The following is a 25,724-nucleotide window of genomic DNA, read 5'->3' as shown; positions in this document are numbered from 1 at the left end:
CTGTGCTGGAAAGTTCACGTGCTTCATTCCTGGAACTGCTCCTCCTCTTTGGCCTGGATACCTCATGCAAGAGCAGCAAAACACCAAGGCACAGGGGGAGGAGACACAGGAGTGCCAGTCCTGTCATTATAGTCTTCCCAAGCCAGAAGTGGAGAGACTGTGCCACAGAACCACCGTTACTGCCTGAAGGGCCATGAAGCACTGGCTGGTCTGCTTGGTTTCATGTCTCCTGTGGACATGCTGTGCTTCCCAAGGTGGTAAGTGATAAAGGGAAAAAGCCGACTTTGACTGGGAAAACTGATACGGAAGTATTCGGGACAGAAACAGTTGATTGCAGCAGATTTGTAGGACAGAGAGAAGATTCAGCTGGGCATTGTGTTTTCCTCCATTAAGTTTTTGTCAGTTCAGAGGCCTTTGGAGTGGCAGCCTTTAAGGAAGAACAGACCCTCCAGCAAGCAGAGCCAAAAGCACTCTGCCCAGAAAGGGTTTGTTGTTGTTGCCACCAAAATTTTCTGCTAGTTGTAGCAGCTGCAGGGATGTGCATCTGGCCACCGCAGCCCCCTTTCCTCCTCTCTCTTTCTCTGGCTGGCTTGTTTTAGGAGGGAGTCTGAAGTGCCCTGTGCTGGTTCCCTTCTTGCACCAGTTTTGGATCTTGTGCTCAGTCCACAGATTTTCTGCATATCTGGAGTGGGCATCATAAATGCAGCCCTGTGCAAAAAGTTTGTATATTTGCTTGTGAAAAAAGGCTGCCAATGTGTTGATAGGCTTACAGCCCAATTCTGATCTGCCCAGAGCAAGGAGCTGCCGTAGCGCCAAAAACAGCTACCACAGTATCCAGTGCGCTCTGGTCAGCCACCACCATCTCCTTGGGAGAAGGGGCTCCACTAAAGTCCCCTTCTCCTTAGTAAGGGAAGTAACCCCGCAGCAGGGCTATTTGATTCTGCAGCAGCTTCGGAGCTAGCGCAGAATTGAAGAGTCTTATGTTGGGCCACACGTACCAATACAGGGCTCAGGATTGGATGGTCCCATCCCCCGCCCCCTCCATGCCTCCTTCCTGCTGTCTCCCTGCCTCTAGCCCTAATGGGCCAGCTCTGGCACTTGGCTAGTGCTAACCCTAGCAAACATGTTTTAAGGCATGTTTGTGACAGCGCACACTGGCAGTAACCTGGTGTGCTGAGCTCAGGATTGGGCTCTAAGAATCAGTGGTGTCACTAGAATTCACGCAGGAGGCCTGCGCATCACCCCATGCAGTGGGCGGGGCAATGCCCTGGGTGCTGGGCATGGTGGTGTACTATTGCCCCGCCCCCGCTGGTTTTTGGGCTGTACCTTTTGTTAGAATACAGATATTTCAATGTAGTTTGTTTCATTGCATTCTGCATGAAATTACACATTGATTGATATATAACATGATGGGATTATTCCTCCAAATTCTGATTTTAGTGATTTTGAAAACTTGTAGAGTCACAGACGCACCTCTGTGTCAACTTACTAACAACTTATTGTAGCAGTTTTCAAACTTTTAGCACTGGGACACACTTTTTAGAATGACAATCTGTCCAGGACCCATTGGCAGTGATGTCATGGCCAGAAGTGACATCATCAAGCAAATTAAAATAAATAATTATAAATAATTAAATTAAAATAAAAGAAATAATTAAATAAGGGGGAGTCAGTCCTGTTCTACCAAGTGAATCTACCAAGTGCTTGTTGCACTGTACTCCACTGGCCATTCTGCATCCAACAGTGTATGGCATGATGCGTTAACTCCTAAAGCCGCGAAGTTAACGCGCCCTCCCCCAGGGCGCGTCACCAACCGGCGTGTCACCTGGTGCAGCCAGCACCCCCTGCACCCCCCTAGCGATACCAGTGCTTAGAATGTTAATGAGCATGTTCTAAGATATGTGTAACATGCACAAATAGGGGATATCCACTGCATGTTCAGGGACCAAGTGCAATTGTCAATGCCTAACTTATTAGGCTTTCGTGAAATGTGGAGGAAGATAAGGCAGAGGTGTCGCAAGGCTGGTGAGTCCACCCCAGGTGCAGTGCTTCAGAAGGATGATGCAACACAGCCTGAGGGGTGGCACCACTACAGCCCGAGGCTAACGCCCTCACTGTGTTGTTGGTGATAAGGCCTGGTGAGTTGAGCAGAGCTCCATGCTTGGATGTTTCTCCACATGCTGGGCCCTTTTGCCTGCCATTGCTTCTGATTGTCTGAAAATTGGGGCACTCTGAAACCAGTTGGTGGTGATGCATTGATCATCACATCACCCTTGAACTTCAGGAAAGTTAAGTCTCTGCAAGGTAAGCTCTACACTGCGTACCAGCCAGCCCAGCAATGCCACTGAAGCAAGGATATAGGTGTAATTACATAAGTCCAACCTTGTTATACACTGATTTTTTTATACACGGATTTGACTCAACACGAATGGCCCCTGCAAATGAGAAGGAATGTGCTGATCCCTGGAGAAGGAGAAAAATGCACCCCTTTAAAATCACAGTTTAAAAACTGCTTTTTACTGTTGCAGAGAGACAGTCATGCAAGTGATTACAGGTATAACCTAATTATCCACAGATTTTTCTATCTCAAAGCTGATGAGAAGGGCCCTTTAAATTAAAGGAAAACAGTCGTTTAATAATGCCAGAGAGGATAGCCTGCCGACTCCTCCCTTCCCCCTGAGCATGTGAAAGAAGGCTAAATGGCAGCAACTATCACCTCCTCAATTCCCCCCTTGCTGGGGCAAGGTGAAGCCTAAGCACCTGGAGAGAGACTGCTGCCCTCTGTGTGCATTTTTTTTAACCTTTATTGGCATATAAACGAAAATACAACAATCAGGCAGGAGAAATTCTGATAATTTGAGATAAAAAACTAGCAACTGCTATAGTAATGTTAGCCTGGTTGTCACCTAACAAAACGAAAAGGGGATCAATAAATGCCCTAATAGGATGCTGTAAAAAAGGGTCTAGAAACAACTTCTGAAGTGAACAGTGCACTGGGCAATAAATCAAGATATGCTCTAATGTGTCGGGTTCGAGATGACAGAAAGAGCATAACCTGCAGTTCCGAGGGATATGGGAAAATCTGCCAAGATGATATAAAGAAGGAAAACTATTGAAACGCGCGAGCATAAAAGCCCTTCTAAGAAAGGGGTTAATTAAGGTAACGAAATATTTAGAGGGCTGACATGGTAAAGGGCAAAAACCAAAAGAAAGAGGGGAACAAACTGGGTTAAGATCAGCGAAAAGAGAGGAAAATTCGGCTTCCCAGAGCCTAGTTTGAATTAACTTAAAGGCACTGTTGACGTCAAGGCCCACTAAAAATTCCAACAAAAGATCTAGAGAATTCAATTTGGAATCAATTTTAGAAAACCAACTAGACAGAAAAGGGTCTCTTAACAGATCATTAAGGAGGGAGTCAGATGGAAGAGACAGATGGAGTCGGAGCCAGAATTTGAATGTAATAGCCCATGCTATGGTTGAAGGGAGATGAACTCCCAGTTCAAGAGCCAGCGTTGCTAACGCTGCTAACGATGGAGTTTGGGACTCCAAGAATCCTCCTGAAGAAAACAGCTGCAACTCGATCCAGAGAGCTGTTGGCTGCCATAACCCATATGGGTACACCATACAATAGTTGGGCCATGATCTTAGCTCTAAAGATCTGGAGAGCGGCAGGCACAAACTGATTACCGGTGCTATAATGAAATCGAGTAATCGCCTTGAGGTGATGATGCAAGGTGGCAATCACTGACTTCCTATGGGCTGTCCAGGTTAATCGATAGCAAAAGAGTAGGCCAAGATATTTAAAGGTAGGAACCTGCTCATAAATAGAGTGAACAACCCTCCAGGTCGACAGGGACCAAGATTTAGAGAATACTGGTTTTATTAGCGTTAATGAAAATAGTGAGGGACTGAAGAAGACCAGATTTAGTTAGTGAAAGGAGAACTGCATCATCCACATACAATAAAAGGGGTAGAGGAACACCATTAAGTGAAGGGGGAGAGACCCTTTGATTGGAATAGTAGGAAGGGAGGTCAGATAAAAAAAGATTAAAAAGGAAAGGGGCTAGGATGCATCCCTGTCGGACACCCTTATCGATAGAAATACTATCTGATAAAGGACCAGTAGGGCCGGAACGGACTTTACATGAATTAGAAAGGTGGAGGTGACGAATCAAAAAAAGGAAACGAGGGTCGATGCCTCTGGCGGGAAGTTTGTCCCAAAGAAGTGATCTGTTAACAGAGTCGAATGCACCCTTAAGATCGAGAAACGCTACATAGAATTTCCTCCCATGATGAACGAGGTATTTTTTGGCTAAAAAAGAGAGCAGAAAGGTGTGGTCATTCGTAGAACAGCCAGATCGAAAACCGATTTGCTCCCTGCTGGGAAGGGCCACCAAAAGTGCCCATATATTTAGTCTCGAGAGTAGGAATTTTGCATACAGCTTACCGATGACAGACAGTAAGCTAATTGGTAAGCTAATTGGTCTATAATTCTCAGGGAGAGCAGGATCGCCTTTCTTAAAAATGGGAACAGTAATAGATGAAAGCCTTGATGTCGGGATGCAACCCTGTGTGCATTTCAAAAGGTCTGCAAGGCTGTTTTTAAATAACCGCACCAAAGAGACTTTATTCTTTAAATTGATTTGCTTTAGTGCTTTTTTTGCCATCCACTTGAGTTCTTGGAACGGAACCCTCACGAATAATGAGTCAACCTGTATATAGCTTTTATTGTGGGGATAACAGTATAATAACTGGGAAGGGAAATGAAAACAATGTACTGCAATGTACGTACCCAAGTAATCACTCACACTATTAGGACGTAATCATCATGAGTTTCTAGGCAGGACGAAAGGAGAAAGGGATATGTGTTGCCACAAAATGGAGGAAGAAAAGAAGGGGCGCAAGATTAGCAATACTTCGACAGCACGAGGTCATATTTAACAGTTACTGATAGTTTTGGGAATGTTGACATGGGTGAGTGGTGCAAACAACCTCAGAGTGCTTCAGAATTAGGCTACTAGTAACCATGAGACTGAGCTTTTCTCAAGAAGATAGTTTTTTTTAAAGAATATAGGCAAACAAAAAAGGACAAATTTATTTTCAGTTACTTTGCTTAGGAGATCAATTACAGAGTTTTAAATGGCTGTAAGTAGAAGAAATACTTATAAAGAGCTGTGTTTTCCAAGCAGAAGTTAGCTGGAGAAGGTGACTGATTTGTTTTCTCCCCAGTCAGTCAGTAGAAGGTGGCAATTTAGCAGGAAGATTTGAAATAGGCACATGAGAATGGAGGCTTTTAGGAGGCTGGAGGGGGGGAAGAGAGAACTGAAGGAGACGTTCCCAATCCTATTATGTTGGGAAGGTTTTTAGTATGAAATCCAGTCTAAGCAGCAAGGGCAGGGCTGAACAGTTCCAGGTCCCAGGGCTGGCACAGTTCCAAGTTGACACACAGTGACAGCAAATGTTCCTTTACCCCAAGGGGACTTCCCACCTGCTACATTCCCCTGCAGGATGCAGAATAGCCCATGCTGGTGCTGCTGCATTGGCACCGGAGAATTTAGGTAGGATTGGGCTGGAGCACGCAGCAGTCTGATTGCACCCCAATCAGAGAAGCTCCTGAAAGGAAAAAAAGGCATGGTAGGGTGTGTGCTGCTCCCAAACTCAGGCTGTAGATGGGAGAGGCTACTTGGCAAAGCAATCTGAAAAGACTGTACAGGGGACCTGGTCATAGGACAACTTGAAACCTTAACTTAGTATGCAGCAAGACTTTTTTTGTGCCACAAAATGCTATCAGGATGGGGCACACAAATTTGCAAGACCTTGGAGGAATGGATGCCCCACAGTGCTACAGCCTTCTCTCCCCTTAATGGCCCTTGATTGGCATGACTTCTCCTAAGGATTCAGCATCACTCCTTCCACAACAAAGTCCTGCCTAGCTCCTAGAAATGGCAAGCCAAATGGAGTTGGGTTGGACTGCACAGGAGTTGTGAAGGAGTGAATGTTGGCAATAACCATATCAAGGTGGTCTCCATCTATGCAATTTTATTATATTGTTGAAAGGAAGAGCAAATGGTCTTTGAAATGTGCAATTGGCAAGAAAAATTGTGTTAATGTACAAAATGGAAAATAAATTAGAATCCAAAACCTGTAATGAAATGTTAGGAAAATATAAGACTTTAGGAAATAAAAAATATAATCCTGAAAATAATATTTGATTTGAGTGCTACTGAAAGCTTCATCTTTAGTTACTTATTATGATACCTCAAACATGAAAATCAAAAAGTTGATTATGGTTCTAAATATAATTACAGGGTGTGAAGAACCCCCTGACATTGATTTTGGGGAAATTGTAAGTGAAGAAAAAGTCAGCTATCGGGAACATGACAGAATACAATACAGATGCTCTCCTCTATATGCCCTGGAAGGATCTGAATGGATAAGCTGTGATGGACAAAGGTGGACACCTCCACCAAAGTGTTTGGGTAAGAGGGCACTTTCTGTTTGCTTACTATGAGCTTAAAATGAGAACCTAGAATGTCAAACATGTCCTCCAATAATTTTTTTGCTTGCAGTGTTGCTTTGTCCTTGTATGTAGATATGAAAGATTAAATGGATATGTTCGTTGTGCCTTTTCCTCAACGGAACTGGATAATCAGGCCCGCGTTTAAGGCATCCTAGATATGAGGCCACTGGAGAAATATACAATGAAACTGAAGAATGAGCATATTTTGAACTACAAAATATTCAGAACATAGCCAAGTTTGCACTACAGTTCTTCAATGCAAAAAATTCACAAGGAACCAGATTGCCATCCTGGAGGTGAACTGGACTGTTTTGGAGGTCACATTATGCCTCCTATATAGAAGGAAGGTGTGCCTGTTTGTCTCTATGCTACTGTTGGTTGTCTGTAAACCATGAAGAATGATGGCCAAGGTTATTGTTTGAATGACAAGATATTTGGCATAAGTCACATTTTACCCTTGATTGCAGTGAAAGAGACAGCTGCCCATATTGAATTCTGCCCTTCCAGTCCATGGGATCTGAATGGTTTTGAATTTTGGTTGAATCACACCCTGTCACACTTCAGCTCTTTATCTATTAGAACAGTTCTATAGAACACATGTGCTGGCCAGGGAAATCTTATGTTTCAGCCCCATCCAGGGTCTTTTCCTGAGTGCAATGGGGCTTCCATGGTGCAGCTCCACGCTAATCACTGACTGCAACAGAGATCCTTACCTTTTTCAAGAATCTTCTCTGTCTGGGCATATCTCAGTGGAACGTAAGACAGCTATTTTCTAGACTGAAAGGGTACAATACATGGTAAAATACTAAGTAGTAAAATAAACTCTTTGCAATAGCTGAAAAAAGATATACACATCTGAATGTGAAATGATAGTCAATGCAAAACTTATAGTGGGATCTCTGTACTCCACAGTACCTTTTAGGGTGTGATTGTAATTAGAGGTGAAGTGTGTGTATTAACATATTGCATGTTATTTTTTTCCCCAAACAAGTAGAGGAACAAATGGTTCTCTCTTCAGCACAATCTCAAAAAAGTTAATACGCAAACCAGATCTTGGTTCTAGTTGGCAAATGCTTAACCACACTTGGGAGAAGCACAATGTGAAGGCAGTATAATATACTGTATGCAGTTTTCAGAGTGACAGATGCTGAGTGACAGTAAAGGAGCAGAGATTTTTATTTCTAATGCACAGAGATGTGAGGTATTCCTAAGGGCACAAACAATGAACTGTTATCATCAAACCCAATTGGATACAAAAGATGGAGAAATCAGCTCTAGTTAAAATCCCTGACTGGTTTTTTTCCCCCCTTTAGCACCCTGCAGCATCACAAGACAACAGCTGGATGCCAAAAACCTGCTGATCTCTGGTGGCCGAAGACGTTCACAACTGATTCAGAGTAATCACACACTAGAATTCATGTGCAGAGAAGGATATGTGATCACAACTCCTTCAGTCAGGAAGTGTGTTGATGGGCACATGGATTTGCCAGCCTGTATCTCTGGTAACTGTTGTATAGCTGATGTTCTCTTTTGTCCTGGACCAAATAGTCAAGGAGCCTTCTAGTTGCATTTCCAAGATGATCTTATCATTGGGTCATGAAGTCTCTAATTCAACTGGGATTGGATCCTCACCACACTGAATTCCTTATATCCTTCCATAATCTCCCTACTTGTATGACATTCATTTATTTTATTTTTATTTATTTTAAGAAATTTATACCCTCCTTTATCCATGCTGTAGCAAGTGCCCAAGGTGTCTTACAAAGCATTAGAAACAAGTACAAAGTATCACAACTAAAAAACATCAAACAATGCAGTAAAACTTTAATTTTAACATTACAAGATGAAGAAGAAATATCAAAAACAGAGCAAAGTTTAAGGGAGAGAGGAAAAGAGAACTCATTGAGCCAGTGGGAAGGAGATAAGTCAAGGGAAGGTGTCAAGTCACAAAGGTATGACAGAGGTGCAGAGGGCAAGTATCCACTCAGCAACCAAATGCCAGATGAAACAGGTATGTTTTGAGTCCTTGCCAAAAACTCATGAGCGAGGGAGCAGTTCTCAGTTCCCTTGAGATGGCATTCCACAGCTGTGGCACTGCCACAGAGAAGGCTTACCCCAGAGCTGCCACCCCTCTCACATGGGATAGAAGTGGCACTAGTAGAAGAGCCCCTTCAGCTGACCTGAGAGAGTCATACAGGAAGGTGATGGTCTTTCAGGTAGCCTGGATCCAGGTCATGGAGGGCCTTAAAGGTTGGAACTAGCACATTGAACTGGGACTGGAAGCGGGTCCACCCCATTAATGTGGGATGGGTTCACTTTATCACTCCAGTCCATGCTATCTTCTCTTCCAGTGCTGGGTAATACCCACTTTTGACAAAATTAGGGACTCAGTTTGTGACAAAACTTCATATTTTTAGAAATTCACATCCCCGATGCAAGTAGCTCTATTTCTTAGCTCCCAGGTTGCTGCAGCTGCACCAGAAGTGGCTGTTTCCCCATTTTAAATATTCTCAGGTGTAGAGCGAGCATCACCTTTGTTAATGTAGAGCAGTGGTTCTCACACATTTAGCACCAGGACCCACTTTTTAGAATGAGAATCTGTCAGGACCCACTGGAAGTGATGTCATGACCGGAAGTGACATCATCAAGCAGGAAAATGTTTAACAATCCTAGGCTGCAATCCTACCCACACTTACCCAGGAGTAAGTCCCATTTACTGTCATTGTTAAAAGAATATACAGAGCAGCTTGTTAAAAGTACAGGTCTGCAACATTTCCCCAAATGCAGTCACATACCATGGTAACATCAAGTCTAACACATTAAAAATAAAATATGGAAATGAATGGGGACCCACCTGAAATTGGTTTGCAACCCACCTAGTGGGTCTCGACCCACAGTTTGAGAAATACTGATGTAGAATATATGTGAAGGCTTTCCAGTGTTCCGTAGTCCTTCAGTTTGGGCCTGCAGTTATTATACTGTGTTGATAAACGGTGGTATTGTATCATTTCCCAGATGTATGTTGTTGGAAACTGAGGACGAGATGGCAAGTCATTTAAGGTAATTGGGTTGGAACAGTAAAACATAAACTGAACTCTGCAGTTATATGTTCATGGTTTGTGCAGTAATTGAGAGACGGGTGGCTGGTTTATCATAACCAGTGAGATGTAATCAAAGACAAATTAAATTAATTGATCAATTACATAAAGCTCCAAAAGTTTCCAAAATAACCTTGTTTAACTGATGTAAGGATCAGACTATCTGTGTTCACTTCCAGAGGTAAATAAGAAACAACACACCAATACCCCTTTCACTCTGTCAGAAGCTGCAAAATTGTGATCAAACATATATATGTGCATGGCAAATTTGCATCCAGCTATAAATATAGACACCACAGGATTACGCTGTGATGTATATAACAATAACAACAATCCAACTAGCCAGCCAAGCCATTGTGATGGCTGGACAAAAATTCCTTCCCAGTCTCCAAACAAGATGCCCAAATTATACCAAGTTGTCGCCTGACAAAAGAATCAACGAGTGGGATTGTGGGATGGCTCCCTTCCAGGAATGGCTGTGCCTTTCAAATTCCCTCCCATTATATAGCCCAATTTCCCACCTTAAATGAGAGTGTGCAAGTCTTGGGACCACGGCCTCTCCCTTTCACATGTGTCCTTATAGGATGCAAACCTCCTCCCTGAAACCTCATCCTTAGACAAAAGACACGATGCCCTTTCTGACTCAGGCTACTGTACCATATTTCAACTTCTTCTCTAGTTCTGCAAGGTTGGATGAGAAATGGTTTTGTGCAACACTGAGGGACAGCAGGTGCAAGTGCTCCCAGGTGGCACGGCTAGGAGGTTCCATTGCTATCTACTGCCCCCTGCCACTCCTTGCCAGTGGCAGCCTCCAGCTTTTTTTTCCAAAGCAAAATAACTTTTTCTGCTTTGAAAAAAAATAAGTGAAAAAAGCAAGCGGTGCAGCTTGGAGCAGTGTGCAACCACTACAAGTGTACTGGAAGTAATTGTGGTGACATGACCAGGTCACTACAATTACTTCCAGGTCAGGGGTGGTAGTGGAGGCATTTTTGTTCCTGATTTCTGGACAACCGAAGAGCCAGGAACATCAGTGTTGCTCAATACCTGAAATCTGCTTTATATGGCCAAAGTCACCATTGTTCTTGCTTTATTTCTTACCAGAAAGAGGAAAGAATTGCAGCCGTCCACCCCCAATAGAGAATGGGGACATCATTACTTTAGTCCAGAAGCAGTACCCATCTGGCTCTTGGGTGGAATTCAAATGCCAGCTGTATTATGCCATGGAAGGACCAAACAGATCATTTTGCAACAATGGAAATTGGACCAAAGTGCCTGCTTGTCTAGGTCAGAACACAAACTATTTGTGAGAGTGATTTAAAAATATGTCAAGAAAAAACTATATGTTGCTTTGTTTTGTTTTCCTTCTCATTTGGTTTGCATGGAGAATAATTTCATAATAGCTTTGCAGGTAGCTATTTTCTTTTACATTTGGGTAAACTGAGAAGGTTCGCATTGATCTTTCTTGGCAGCACACGAGAAGTAGGGAGAAGGCCCCAGTTTATATGCTGAATTATGTCTGCTCTACCTTAAAGAAGTCAGTTGAGCTTCTCAGCTTCAGTCAGAGCTAGGGATATCAACAATTCCCATTTGTAGGCATTGCTGGGACAATAGTTAAACCATGCTATATGTATGAAAGTATTATTACTGGCTCTCCCTGTTCACTTCTGTTAGTAATTGGGCAGCCCCATCCTGAGCTCCTGTGGCACTTCCGTCAATTTGCAATTTTCAGAATTTACAATTTACACAATTTACTTTCGTCCCCTTCTCTTGGATAAGGGAAGTAGCCATGCCATGGGCCTACTTGATTCACTACCAACCAAAAGGTCGGCGGTGAAGTAAGAGCATTCATGTCAGGCGCCAAGCCCCACATGGACACTCTGGATCTGGTGCAGGAAAGCTCTGCTGGACCCGCCTCCCTCCCTTCCTGCTTCCTCCCCCCCAGCACGCCTCCTCCCTGCCCTCTCCCCTCTCCCTGGAATGTCTCCTTCCCGCCTGCCCCCTCCTCCATTTTCCTTTCTGTGGTTTTGTGGTCCATGCAACTGCTGAGTGGCGGAGGCCGGGCACCTGCCCAGCGCTGGGCTAGCACAGGCACTCGCCTGGCATTAGGCCTCGCAAACATGTCTTACAGCACATTTGCGACAGTGTACGCCGGCGGTAAGCCAGTGTGTTGAGCCCAGGATTGGGCTCTTTGTTGTGATGATCACTGTTTCTTCTATGGTAGAGGTTCTCAAACAGGGGCGTCGTAACCTGAGAGCCTCTGTTTTGCCCCTTTAAGGGGCGGGGAGGGGGAATGTAGTGATCCCCAGGGCTGCCAAGGGTACAAGGGGTTTTCTTTTACTTACTGGAGGCAGCAGCAGCCTAGTGGGGATGCAGGGAACCCAGCGGAAGCCTCTGCAGGGCTCCCCAAGCTGAGGTGAATGTAAAACTAACAATCGTGACCCACATCCTGGGGATTGCATCACTGCATTGCCCACTCCTCCACAAAGACTTGCTGAAGCTCCAAAGTTTGGAAGTTTGGGAACCGCAGCTCTATGGATATCCAGAGAGTATAGTTTGGTAAGCCAAGGAGTTTTCTTGGTTCAAAAGACACTGGCTTTAAAACCCCGTCTTACTTGAGCAACACCTTAGCCCAGTATTTTTTGCACATTTTAGCACTGGGACCAACTTTTTAAAATGGTATTCTATCAAGACCTCCTTAGATTTACAAAACTTTTTTTAAAAGTACAGCAACTGTTACCTTGCACATGCCCGATCTCGTCTGATCTTGGAAGCTAAGCAGGGTCAGGCCTGGTTAGTACTTGGATGGGAGACCGCCTGGGAATACCAGGTGCTGTAGGCTTATACCAGAGTCTTTCGAGACTGAAGGAGGCCAACCAAAATTACCATCTTGATTAACAGAATTATTTTTCTTTTCTAATCAAAGAGCCCTGTGTAATCGCATTGGCTGAAAGCCAGCAGATAGTGATGAAAGGAAGTTCTTATGACAATGGTTTTCAAACGACGTACTTGCCGCATGGTGATTCTCTTGAACTCAGCTGTAAACCAGGATATGTCTTTGAAACAAATCCTTCCCAGTCTGCTCTTCTAATCCAGTGCAATGAAGAGCCTATTGTGTATCCTAAATGCAAAGGTAACTCGAGACGCAAGAAGATAAGATTCCAAAACCATTCTAAATGGTGTTTGAATGAAAGTGCTGTTGTGTCAAGATCTTGATTTTCAGCCCAAACCTTAGGGGGCCCTGTGATACTGGATCTAGTGCCAGCAGTTCATTAACAACCCCCAGGTGCTAGTAAGTCAGAATGGAGTGGGAGGGAGATCGTGGTGGGTAGAATGGGGCAGGAAGAGACTGGGTTGGGAAGGGGGGCAGATCAAGGCCAGGAAAGGGGTTGTATTCGCAGCAGTAGTGCTTACAAGATCCTATCCTTTCTTGGCCTCAATCCAATTTCCTGGCCACTCAGACTTGCACCAGCAAAGTAGCTGGTCCAGATTAGAGGAGATTCAGTGGAACAGTGAAGGTTTACCCCCACGCAAGGAAACAAATATTCCTTTTACCTGGAGGAGACCTCATCCTTGCAGGATGAAACACATTCTCCAGTGACACGGCTACATCAGCAGGAGGAGGGATTTAGGTAGGATTGAGCTGCTTATTTAAAAGAATTATATCCCACGTTTTCAAAAGCTGGTGGTGGCTAACAAAATTCTTAGAACATCATACAAATCAATAAAAACATAAATACAGGCATGTGCTGCTTAACAACCTTCCGCTTAATGACAGACCTCATATATGACAGTTGTCAAAGCACAACGAAGAGGCTCTTAATGAGGCAATCAGGTCTCCCATAGTCTGCAACAGAGTGTCTGCTTACACAACAAAGAAGCTCTGAATTATTAACAACATTATTTATATACCACTTTTCAACAGAAAGTTCCCAAAGCAGTTTATAGAGAAAAATCAAATAACTAATGGCTCCCTGTCCCAAAAGGGCTCACAATCTAAAAAGATGCAAAAGAATACCAGCAGATAGCCACTAGAAAAGACACTGCTGGGGTGAAGAGGGCCAGTTACTCTCCCTCTGCTAAATCAAAGAGGAGCACCCACTTGAAAAAGTGCCTCTTATCCAGTTAGCAGGGTTACTTATTCATTTGCGGCCCTCAGGGACCCCCAATCTGGCCCGTGGGGAACCCCCAGTCCCCAACGAGCCTCTGGCCCTCCAAAATCTTGCTGGAGCCTGCACTGGCCCATTGTGACTACTTTCAGTGTAAGGGCTGACTGTTTGACCTCGTGCGAGCTCCCTCTGCTGCTTGCCGTTTCACGCCTGTGAAGCAGCAGCGGCAGCAAAGGAAAGGCCGGCCTTACTTTGTGTAGCTCTTTTATAGGCCTTGAGCTATCGTGAGACCTTCATTCATTCATATAAGTTCCATCTCTAATATATTCATTTATGTAAATTTATTCAAATTTTAAATGTAAATTAATAATTTTTCCTGGCCCCCAATGCAGTGTCAGAGAGATGATGTGACCCTCCTGTCAAAATGTTTGGACACACCAGGTTTATACAACAAAGGCACTAGATTGGGCTGAATGTTTGCTTAATTACCTATTTGCATAACAACATAGAACTTATCCTGGTCGTTAAGTGATGCACACCTGCACATAGTATAAATAAATAGAAGTAAAATTCAAATAGTTAATAGATTGCATTCTGTCTACTTCTTCCGTTCTTTGAATTTTGATTTTTTTTTAAAGAACCATGGATATTGCACTTGTGTAGATGAAGGAAATGCTCCATGTTAGAGGGAATGAATGGACAGATTTTTTCTTCAGCTCTTTTCTCTTTCCACTTGTAACATATCCGCATCGTTCTTCCTAGAAATTACCTGTGATCCTCCACAAGTAACTAATGGTACTTTCAGACCTCAAAGAAACATGTATCAAGGTGCGGACCTGGTTCTAATTGAATGCAACCATGGGCTTCAGCTAGAGAATGGACAAAATATGGTTGAATGCACAAGCAGTGGATGGTCACCTTCACCACAATGTGGCGGTAAGTGAAATTTAAATGTCTTAGCATGTTTATGGAAGGACAGATTCACATGCCTCTGTCATGAAATCGTTAGCAGTAAGCAGTAAGGTGGCTAAGTTTGCAGATGACACCAAACTTTTCCGAGTGGTGAAGACCAGAAGTGATTGTGAGGAGCTCCAGAAGGATCTCTCCAGACTGGCAGAATGGGCAGCAAAATGGCAGATGCGCTTCAATGTCAGTAAGTGTAAAGTCATGCACATTGGGGCAAAAAATCAAAACTTTAGATATAGGCTGATGGGTTCTGAGCTGTCTGTGACAGATCAGGAGACAGATCTTGGGGTGGTGGTGGACAGGGCGATGAAAGTGTCGACCCAATGTGCGGCGGCAGTGAAGAAGGCCAGTTCTATGCTTGGGATCATTAGGAAGGGTATTGAGAACAAAACGGCTTATATTATAATGCCGTTGTACAAATCTATGGTAAGGCCACACCTGGAGTATTGTGTCCAGTTTCTGGTCGCCGCATCTCAAAAAAGACATAGTGGAAATGGAAAAGGTGCAAAAGAGAGCGACTAAGATGATTACGGGGCTGGGGCACCTTCCTTATGAGGAAAGGCTACAGCGTTTGGGCCTCTTCAGCCTAGAAAAGAGACGCCTGAGGGGGGACATGATTGAGACATACAAAATTATGCAGGGGATGGACTGAGTGGATAGGGAGATGCTCTTTACACTCTCACATAATACCAGAACCAGGGGACATCCACTAAAATTGAGTGTTGGGAGAGTTAGGACAGACAAAAGAAAATATTTCTTTACTCAGCGTGTGGTCAGTCTGTGGAACTCCTTGCCGCAGGATGTGGTGCTGGTGTCTAGCCTAGACACCTTTAAAAGGGGATTGGACAAGTTTCTGGAGGAAAAATCCATTACGGGGTACAAGCCATGATGTGTATGCGCAACCTCCTGATTTTAGAAATGGGTTATGTCAGAATGCCAGATGCAAGGGAGGGCACCAGGATGAGGTCTCTTGTTATCTGGTGTGCTCCCTGGGTCATTTGGTGGGCCACTGTGAGATACAGGAAGCTGGACTAGATGGGCCTATGGCCTGATCCAGTTAGGCTGTTCTTATGTTCTTATGACTTCTGTGAAAGTAACAGCTTCTAAAATAATTCTTCCAGTGTTTTAAGGTAATGACACTGTCCTTTTCCCTAAAAAGCATGAAAGAATAACAATCTTTAAAACTATAAGTGGACACAGGTAGACTGTCTTTGTTAAGATGGATATTCTTCTGCCAAATGACGCCCATTTGCTCATTGTTATCTGTTTTAGTTGCAATTCAAACAGAGTTCAAAGGCAGAAGTTTCTCTGGTATTTTCTGTTTCTTCCTCTTATCTTCTCACCTCCTCCTTACTTTCAAAAAGGGAATAGCCTTGTCTTTATCTAACCAAAATATGTGTTGTTCTTCTAAAGTTTATCTCTTGCCAGTGTCTATAGTTAGCTTAACTAGATGCTTTGTTAGTTTGCCAAGAAACAACCTTGCCATTTAGCAGAGCTGCCAATTCAGCAGAGCAGTTAGTTTTTAATTTTTAAGCTTTCCCCTAAGTAAGTTCATGCTTTCCCTGTCTTCTTCTTTCCTTATCCCCCCCTTTCTCTGTTACTCTGTATTGATGGTTGCTACAGATTTGGCTTCTTGGGGGGGGGGGGGGCTAAGACAGGTAAGCAAGCATGTTTCCCCCCTTTGAGAATGTGGGTCCCGTTGATTCGATCTTAGGGACCACACTCTCACCTTACAGTTGCTGCATGGCTATATATTGTTGTGATAAGTGAGAATTTACTTTGCTTGAGCTAGAGGTTTGTGCAACATGCATAGAAACTTGTGTTGACTTAGCCTTTAAGCTGAGCAAAAGCGACAAACAGGCAGGTAGGCATTGAATACCGCAACAGCAGCCTATAACTATCATCGTGACAGCAGCTGCTGCTGCTAGGATTTCTTTAATCCATCCTCCCCATCCAGGGAGCCAATCCCACCAAGTGTGCCCTTGTTTGATAGACTCCTCATGTTGGACTATTAGGCTCTTTAGGTGACTAATATTGTTCTCGGCTTTCACTGAGAAGTTTGAGGAGTACACACAACACTGGGTACTAAATAGGGTACAAACTCCTCCTTTAGAAGCCAGGATCAGGTCCAAAGCAAGGCGGTTCTGGGCTGATACCTGGCGGACTTGTACAATCTCTTCTTGGAGGGATTTAATAGTTTTCAGTGTTTGGTTAAAGATCCATGCAGTGGCATTCTGTATTGCGTGGATATCTCTTTCATTTAAACTTTTTCCAAGCGATGCCAGTGACATCCTTGTAGCTGACAGAAAGATGTCACCAACATTGCTCCAAGTGACTGCTCTCTTAAATCTGAGTTTTCCTGGTTTCTTAGTTTGAACAGACATTGGTATTGACACATAACAGAGGCAACATGTTCCACTCCCTTGTACCGGAATTTGTTTCCAAAACCTAGTTCCACAGCACCACCCGGCCGATCCCGGGGGTGGACTTGGCCTCCCAGTGAGGGTATCATCTGAGTCTAACATGTGAGTGAAAAGGTTGCCAGAGGTATTTGTCACTGACCGATTGTATTTAGATGTTATATATCCTTATATATCATTGGCTTATACTCACTATGTTGTTTACAACATAGCCCAGCCACATTTACCTGGGAGTAAGCCCCATTGACTATAATGGAACTTACTTCTGAGTAGACATGCCTGAACTGGGCTGGGCTCTCAAGTTCCTCTCCTAGCCCCACTTTCTTGGGAGTAAGCCCTATTGACTATAATGGGACTTACTTCTGAGTAGACATGCCTAGGATTGGGTGTTTGGTCACCCTTTTTTCTGAAATACAGGAGCAGATAAATGGCAGTGTGAGGGAGAGAATGTGAGGCAAGTGATTCTGAACCTTTGGAAGGTGAGGGGAAGGATAGTAGGAGAGGTGCTAACTGCAATTATGAGATGGGGGAAATGTGCCTGTGGGAGGGGGTGGGTGGGGGAGAGGAGGAGAGAGAAGTGCCAATTGCCTGCTCCTGTATTTCAGAAAAAAAGAGTGCAACCAAAAACCCAATCCTAGGCTTCTCTACTCAGAAGTAAGTCCCACAGGCACATCCCTCCCAATCTCATAATTGCAATTAGCACCTCTCTTATTATCCCCCCTCACTTTTTACTTTTTCCACACAATAATTGTCCTGCGATACTAAGCAAGGTATTTCTATATTCCTTCCATTCTTCCTCCACGCTTTACATCTCTGGTGGCAGTTTTTTAAATGCTGTCTCTGCCTATACCTCTACCTCTAGTTTGAACCTAGATGGTTTTATTTATATGCAATTTGGTTAATTAACTAAGGGCGCAATTCTAACAAACCCTTGGGCCTACGCGAGTCCCTTGTGCTGATCCGGGAGAGTGGCAAATTTGCTGTAAAGCACATTTGCACCTCCTTTCGAGTTGGGGAGGCTGGTGCAAGGATGTGAACAAGCTGTCAGCCAGGTAAGTTCAGCGGTCCTGTGGACGGGCGGCAGAGAAGTGGGAGGTGGGGCCAGGATCCAACACTTATGCTGGATCCTAGATCCATTCCCAGACAGTCTGGGGCAGCTCCAGGCTGTCTGGATTTGCACCACTTCTTTAGGTGGTGCAGAGTCGTATAGCCCCACTGGGGCTGCTACCCAGGGTAAGGGGAATTCTTGCAAGCCACAGCCAGTTCCAGACTTGTGCTCAATAGAGCACAGGCCAACTGGCTGCCTGTTCCAGCACAAGTTAGGATTGCGCTGTAAATTGTTTAAAAGCTGTATGGCATATTGCCTAAATTTTTAAAATCATGTGATAGCCCTACTACTTCAATGTTTCTAACTCACATAAAACTATGTCTGAAACATATAGTTTGAGAAACATAATGTGACATAACTTCAGTAATTTTTGAAAAAGGTTTTCATTCATTTTTGAGTGAAGCTGTGATAGTGTGAAGCTTTGTAGCTCTGCCAGATTAAGGACGTCAAATGCAGTTTCTAGATCACCAGTCAGCTACCAGGTGTTCTAACCTGAGCATATCTTGCATCTTCATACATTCTTTATACAGTTTGTGTTCTAAACTCATTCTCATACTGGTGCCCTGAATAGCTTATCTATTCGGTGTCCTTATCTATTAGCTTGTGCAGTGTTGTAACTATGAGGCGAAGTAGCAGATGAGGAAGTCTCCGGTTTGATGCTCATCTCTATCATGAAGTCACTAGCTAGCCTTTGCAAACTACTTCCTCTCAGCCTCAGTCCCCATTTGCAATATAGAGATACTCCAGTGGTTCTCAAACTGGTGGGTCACAACCTACCAGCTTGAGAACAAGTGGCACTTTGAGGGGCAGGGAATGGGGGAAGGCAGAGATGCGATCACAGCCCAGTTCCGAGTCATGATTGCAAAACCAGAAGTGGGTCACAATAGCATTTTTTTTATTATTTTGAGGCATAGGGAGCCTTGCAGAGGGCTCCATGGGGCTCCCTGCATCCCCAGAAGGCTGCTGCGGGCAGGAGTAAGTTTTAAAAATGCCCCTGCAATCCCACCAGTGATGCAATCCTATGGATTGCGTCACTGCCTTTCCCCTACCAAGACTTACCAGTGCTCTCAAACTCACAGAGGATTTGAGAACCGCTGCAATACTCAATGATTGTTAGAACAATTTGGAAGATTAAAAAAGCAAAGTATGTGCAACACTTTAAACCCTTGCAAGCGCTATATAAATGTTAAGCACATGATGATGATTCCTCCACAGAAATTGTATGCTCACCTCCAGAAGTAGTCAATGGCCGCTTCACGCCTAGACAGAATCAGTACAGGAACGACGACGAAGTTCGCATCCAGTGTAACTCTGGTTATCGGCTTGACCACCGTGGAGAGATTTCCAAGTGCACAGAGAGGGGCTGGTCACCTCCTCCACAATGTATAAGTAAGTGTGATGGGTAAATTCAATCAGTGTGATTTGAAAATGGGTTACCGATCACATTGTATTGTAGTCTACTCTTAAAGGGGGGAAAAAAAAAAAACACCTCACTTTTACTCCAGTAGTTCCATACTGATTCCTTATACTGGTTGCATTATATTCTACTGGCTAAAGATTACTCCAGTTTTTGGCCTATTTCTTGGACAACAGTTTCAGCTCAAAGAGAGTTTCAGAAACAGATACTATAGAACAATTGTTAAAACTTCAGGGAGCAGTGGGCAAGGGGTAGTCCCAGCCATTAGGGGAAAAGAAGCTGCAAGGTCTGGGAAAGTTTTCTAACTAGTAATGGGCAATACGCACACATGCACATCATGCGTGAGTGTGCACCCTGGAGTCAGGTTCAGAATAGGGCTTGGAAAAAATGAATTATTTCAAAATATGGAAGATAACTTACTTTCTTTCTGATGCCAGTTCCAACTATAATTCAGACTGGGTCATGCTCCTAATGATCACATCAGCAAAAGTGCCTCCTTCGAACCCCCCCCCCCATGAATATCACTCTCCTCCCTCTTTCTCCCCCTCATGCATATCTTTGTAATCAGATTGCGACCCACTGTGCTTGGCTTGTGACCCACAAGTGGACCCACTGCCCTTCCTGCCTCATTTGAAGAGTTATAGGAAAAATAATAATAATCACTAAGAGTTGCTGTCTTCAGAACAACAAAGCAGGCAGAGGCATTGGGGAAAAAAGGTACACTCGGAAATAATTGTGAAGAACCTTTTACCTTTGGAACCAAACTTCCCTTTAAGTTGCGTGACCATGTAGCTGGAATACAAGTCTTGCAGAGCTTCTTTCTCGGTGCTCTGGACCTGTCCCAGCAGAGGCACAGTAGGCTGCACCCACTCTCCTCAAATGTTAGAGGGAACATTGCCCAAACCCCCCCTTTTCAAATCTAAAGTCCTGGAGATGGAAACAATCACTACAGCCGCTTAAAAATGAAACGCTTGTCACTGTGATGAATGGGATCAATGTGTAGTTCATGTTAAAAGTGGATTGCATTTTTACTTCATTGAAAAGTATGTTTGATTGCAATATCAAATTAACAAACCTGTTTCTAGTCCAAACTTAAAGAACAAGGTGATGAACAGAATATCTGGCTCTTCTGTTTCTCTTTTTTGGGTTTCGCTTACCTTTTCTGAAGAAAAGCCCTGTGATGTTCCCATTATAAAGAATGGAAGACTGACGGATTCCTATCAGTATACTGGCTATTTTCCAAGAAAGGTGGGACAAACAGTTGACTACCAATGCAACGATGGATTTCTGCCGATAAATAAATACTATTATCATCGTTCCACATGCAGGGAATTTGGATGGGATCCAGAACCAAAATGCTTTAGTAAGTAAATGTTGTTCATCCTTTTTCTTCTTTTATCAGCAATAGACATTATTATGTATATACAAATATGCATCTCCCTTTGCAGTTTTAATTCAGCTTTGTGGAAAGAAGGCAAAAAAAAAAAAAATCCAAAAGATAAGTAATACAGCAGTCTTTATTTAGGTACCACATGTTCTAGGGATGGGCAAACCATGGCTTATGAGCTGCATGCAGCTCTTTGACTTTATTTTGTGGTTCACGGAGAGGCCAGAAAACCCCCAACACAACTTCTAGTCTGAGCAATGGAGCAAGCACACAAAAAGAGGAGCGGAAAAAAACAACACCTGACACATCTTCTGGTCCCAGCAGCCTAGACAGCATGCACAAAAATCTCCTGCTGTGATAGCCAATTGTGGTGTTTCAACCATGAGATTTCAACTCTAAGCCTCAACCCACTGCAGTGAAGCTCAAAAACCCTTCAGGGAAAGACATGCCAATGACTGCAGGGTTTCAATCCTCTCACTTCTTCCTCAAGCAGCAGCCTAGTCAACATGTAATAAGCCTGGTAGAGAGTAAGTTAAACCTGTTCTGTTACGCTTACCATTACAAAAAACTTCAATTTGTTTAGAAGTATCTGTTAAAGTGTTGTGAATTGAATTTAGGGCTGCCAGGTTCTGGCCTAATACTCCAATAATAGCACCATCCTGGCTGTAAAAGGATGCAACCCATTCAGAAGGGATGTCTGAAAGTCTATTTCTCATTAGTCTTTGGCAGAAGTTGATGTTGTGACACAGTTCTGTTATTCATTATTGTTAGAATAAAACAAAATGGGAAGAATTTATAGCATATCTCAATACGTATAATGTTTCCATGTATAAGAAGTCAGCTGATATGCTTAAATGAACTTGGTGGTAAATGTAGAGTTGCTTCTGAAATTCTCCCCATCTAAAATTCTGTCCAGATGTTCCCATCCTACCTATCTACTCCTTGTTTCAAAAGCGGAACCAGTGACTTAAATCTCTCTCTCTCTCTCTCTCTCTCTCTCTCTCTCTCTCTCTCTCTCTCTCTCTCTCTCTCTCTGTGCGCGCGCGCATGTTTAAATCTGAATTATATACATAATGATCTGCATGGTAGTTGACACACATCTTTTTTTTTCCCCAAGAGTGGCAAACATTGAGAAATGGAATGGGGAAAAATTTTTCTCTGAAATAAAAATGGTAAAACAGAATCCTTTTCCACAGTTGATGATAGCAGTATGATTTTCTGGAAATACAGAAATTATAAAACTGACCCTCAGAGTAATTTGAATTATGCATGGCTATTCCTATTTAATCTTCTGGAGTCTGGGATATAAGAAAAATTTCTTAGAGCCCAATCCTATTCAACTTTCTAGTGCCAATGCAGCCACAATGTAGCTCTGAGGTAAGGGAACAAAAGTTCCCTTTGTCACAGCTGCATTAGTGCTGCATAGGATTGGGCCATATTGGCTCTCATTAGAAAAACAGATCTCTGGACAGTGTAGGAATGCTGGACATGTTATTGTTCCTTCCTGTGTAGGATGCATGTAGAGCAGTGGTTCTCAAACATTTTAGCACCGGGACCCACTTTTTAGAATCACAATCTGTTGGGATCCACCTGAAGTGATATCATTGACCTGAAAGTAATATCATGGCCGGAAGTGCAGAGAAAAGTGCATCAAGCAGAGAAAATTTTTAAAACCCCCATAGGACAAATGAAATCAAATTAAGGCTACAGTCCTAACCTCACTTTCCTGGGAGTAAGTTCCATTGAACACAATAGGATTTACTTCTGAGTAGACCTGGTTAGGATTGTGCCCTAAGTAAATTAAAAGTTTACAATAAGTACAAGTTTAAAAATTTATTTAAAATAAAGAACCCTCCTAACCCTTCAAGCATTAGTGTTGGATAGGATTGGGCCATATTGCACTCCTTATTGCACTACTTACTCCTGAGAGTAAGTCCCACTGACTATCATTGTTAAAAGTATATACATAGTAGCCTGTTAAAAGCACAGATCTGTAACGTTCCCCCAGATACAGTCACATACAATGGTAGCATCAAGTCTAATATATTAAAACTAAAATACACATAGAAATGAATGGAGACCCGACTGAAATCGGATTGCAACCCATGTGGTAGGTCCAGTCTCACAGTTCAAGAAACACTGATGCAGAGCATCAACACACTGCATTGCATTTTGCTCTGTCCAAAACTGTTTCTCTGCCCAGATTTCACTTTCCTCAGCCTTTCCCCTACTTCTGCCATCATGCCCCACTACCCACCTAAGCCCTGGAGCCAAATTTTGCAATGTCTGTCATAAGATTTGCTGGTGCAAACTGCTACAAATATGCGCCACTTAACAACCATTTGCTTAAAAACGAACCACATATATGACAATGGTCAAAGCACAATAAAGATACTGTTAATGAGGCAATTGTGTCTCCCATAGCCTGCAGCAGAGTGTCTGTTTACACAACAGAGAGGCTTTTAATGCAAAAAAGAGGCAATCTATCTTCAGTAGCCTGTGCAACAAGCTAGTGACTACCAGGGAGTGTCTGTTTACACAACAAAGGCAACAGATTGATTGAATGTTCACTTAATGACCTGGGGTGCAATCCAGACTTGCACTTGTCCCTTGCACCAGTCCAGGAGGGTCGCAAATGTGCTGTAAAGCATGTTTGTGCCCCCTCAGCTGTGCCGGCGCACAGAGGTGCGCCAGCACACAGAGGCTGAATCCATACATTCAGCCTCCAGCCTCTGTGGTGGCTTGTGCAGCGAACCTTGCGTAGGCCTGGCAGGGCTAACGCAAGGCTCTAGGGGGTGGGGAGGAGGTGGGAGGGAGGTGTTCCTGGGTGGGGGAAGGTTGGGTGGTGGGCAGCCCCAGAGGTGGGCAGGCAGGGATCCAGCAATTATGTCGGATTCCAACCCCTATTCCCAGGGAGTTTAGAGCAGCGTCAAGCTGCTCTGCTCTCCTTGGACATGCGCCACCTCAGGAGGTGGCGCAAGTCCAAGGAGATCCATGGGGCAAGGGCACTTTTCCCAGAGGTAAGAGGAAACGTTTCCCCTTGAGTGAGCTGCTTTGGGCCCCATACCTCTCTGGATACAGTGCAAGCCTTTTGGCTTGCCTGTTCCAGCATGGGGTAGGAATGCGCCCCTAACTGCATAACAACAGGGATCGGAGAATGTATCCCCATCATTAAATGGCATACACCTATATATTTATAAGATGTATTTCTGATTTTAAAAGTTGTTTTCTAATATTTCCTACACAGTGAAAGAAAAGTGTTCTCTACCTAAGTAATTTTTTTTTTTGCCTTTAGAACAATGCATTCCTCCTGGTAGTTTTCCATATGGTAGACTCATTTATGGCTATTGGGATATATTCATAGAAGAAAATGAAATTTCATATTCTTGTGATGAGGGCTATTATCCTGCATCTCCAGAAGCAAAAGCCAAGTGCACGAAAGACGGCTGGGCAACCACCCTGAGATGTGCCAGTAAGCTTTATTTATGTGTCATTCTCTGTCCATATATAATCTGAGAAACTAGAAGTATCTGACCTGTTAGGCTTTTATAATGGTGCACATTGATTTATTTAGGCTTCTCAGAGTTATAGGATGGTTTGGAAGTGGGGACTGTGATCATTCATAAGATGAGGTGACAGAGGAATTGATCCTGCAACCACCACATCTACACATATCTTCCTCCCCCAAGCACATGTACATGCACACACACACACACACACACACACACATACACATACACATACACACACAATAGATAGATCTGGGAGAAATCCCAGTTGTTCATACAGGGTTGCTTCTTCTTCAAAGCTCAGCTTTTGTTGGGGATAATCACCAGGCTCCATAACAGCCCAGTCTTATCCTTCCCCTCCCCCACTGTTGCAACCAAGCCAAAAATGGACATGCATCAAAAACGGGGGATCGGACCCACCCCTTCCTGCAGCCTCCCTGCCCTTTATGCCCTCATCCATTACGTCCTCCCCCTGCCTCTCCTGCTGGCTTGCCCGCTCCCGCAGACAGCAAGAGAACTGACATTGTGTGCAGGAAGTCTCCAGCCTTCCCACCAGCATATCAGCAGCATGCAACTCAGCACACTGCTGGAAAGTGCTTTATGGCACTTTTGTAGCAGTTGCCACTAGAGAAACAGGTGCAGGGGGGACTGAAAATTAGGATCAGCACCTCCTGTCCAAAATTTGGGAGACCATACTGGGGGAAGAGGTGACTGTTTTCTAGATATTTCAGAGTGGCTGTGGCTTCTTGAAAACCAAAAGCAGCTCTGCTACTGCAACAGAGGTCTTTTTGGTGGCTAAACTGATGGGTACCAATTTTCCCCCTAAATGCCCCAGAAATATAGGGGTACTATTGTAGGAAAAAGGGCATGATGAAATTTTTTGAAAATGTTCTTCCTCCTTCCCAAATTTGTGACATCCTTGTCTAATTTTCCACTTTCAAATGAGGTGGCAAGTTTGCGAGGAGGGGGTCATTTTGCTCACCTTTAGAAAAGTCACTCTACCCTTGATGTACTTATTATTATTATTAATTTATACCCCACCTTTTTGCCCAAAGGGCACAAAGGCGGCTTACAAACAATTTAAAATACAACATTAAAAACAATCATTAAAACAATTTACAATAATTAAAAATCTCACAGAAACAAACAAACCCGTGGATTCTCATATAAAAAGCAGGAACGCCAGCCAGCCT

General features: G+C 43.6%; 1 protein-coding gene and 1 pseudogene across 1 annotated transcript; both read left to right on the top strand.

Moving 5' to 3' along the window:
• The first annotated feature begins 110 nt into the window (after window positions 1-110).
• Window positions 111-25,146, top strand: LOC136648437 (complement factor H-like). The gene is made up of 10 exons (XM_066624548.1): window positions 111-257; window positions 6,309-6,479; window positions 7,834-8,022; window positions 10,720-10,902; window positions 12,542-12,748; window positions 14,487-14,660; window positions 19,434-19,607; window positions 20,804-20,998; window positions 24,318-24,494; window positions 25,037-25,146. Exons 1-10 carry the CDS (start codon window positions 194-196, stop codon window positions 25,144-25,146), a joined length of 1,644 nt encoding a protein of 547 aa, XP_066480645.1. The 5' UTR covers window positions 111-193.
• Window positions 12,338-12,457, top strand: LOC136650503 (5S ribosomal RNA; annotated as a pseudogene).
• Window positions 25,147-25,724: the final 578 nt, after the last annotated feature.

The sequence above is a fragment of the Tiliqua scincoides genome, chromosome 4 (genome assembly GCF_035046505.1).
Source record: "Tiliqua scincoides isolate rTilSci1 chromosome 4, rTilSci1.hap2, whole genome shotgun sequence".
Lineage (NCBI taxonomy): Eukaryota > Metazoa > Chordata > Lepidosauria > Squamata > Scincidae > Tiliqua > Tiliqua scincoides.
Note: the sequence above shows the minus strand (reverse complement) of the source record. Positions and strands in the feature narration are given on the sequence as shown.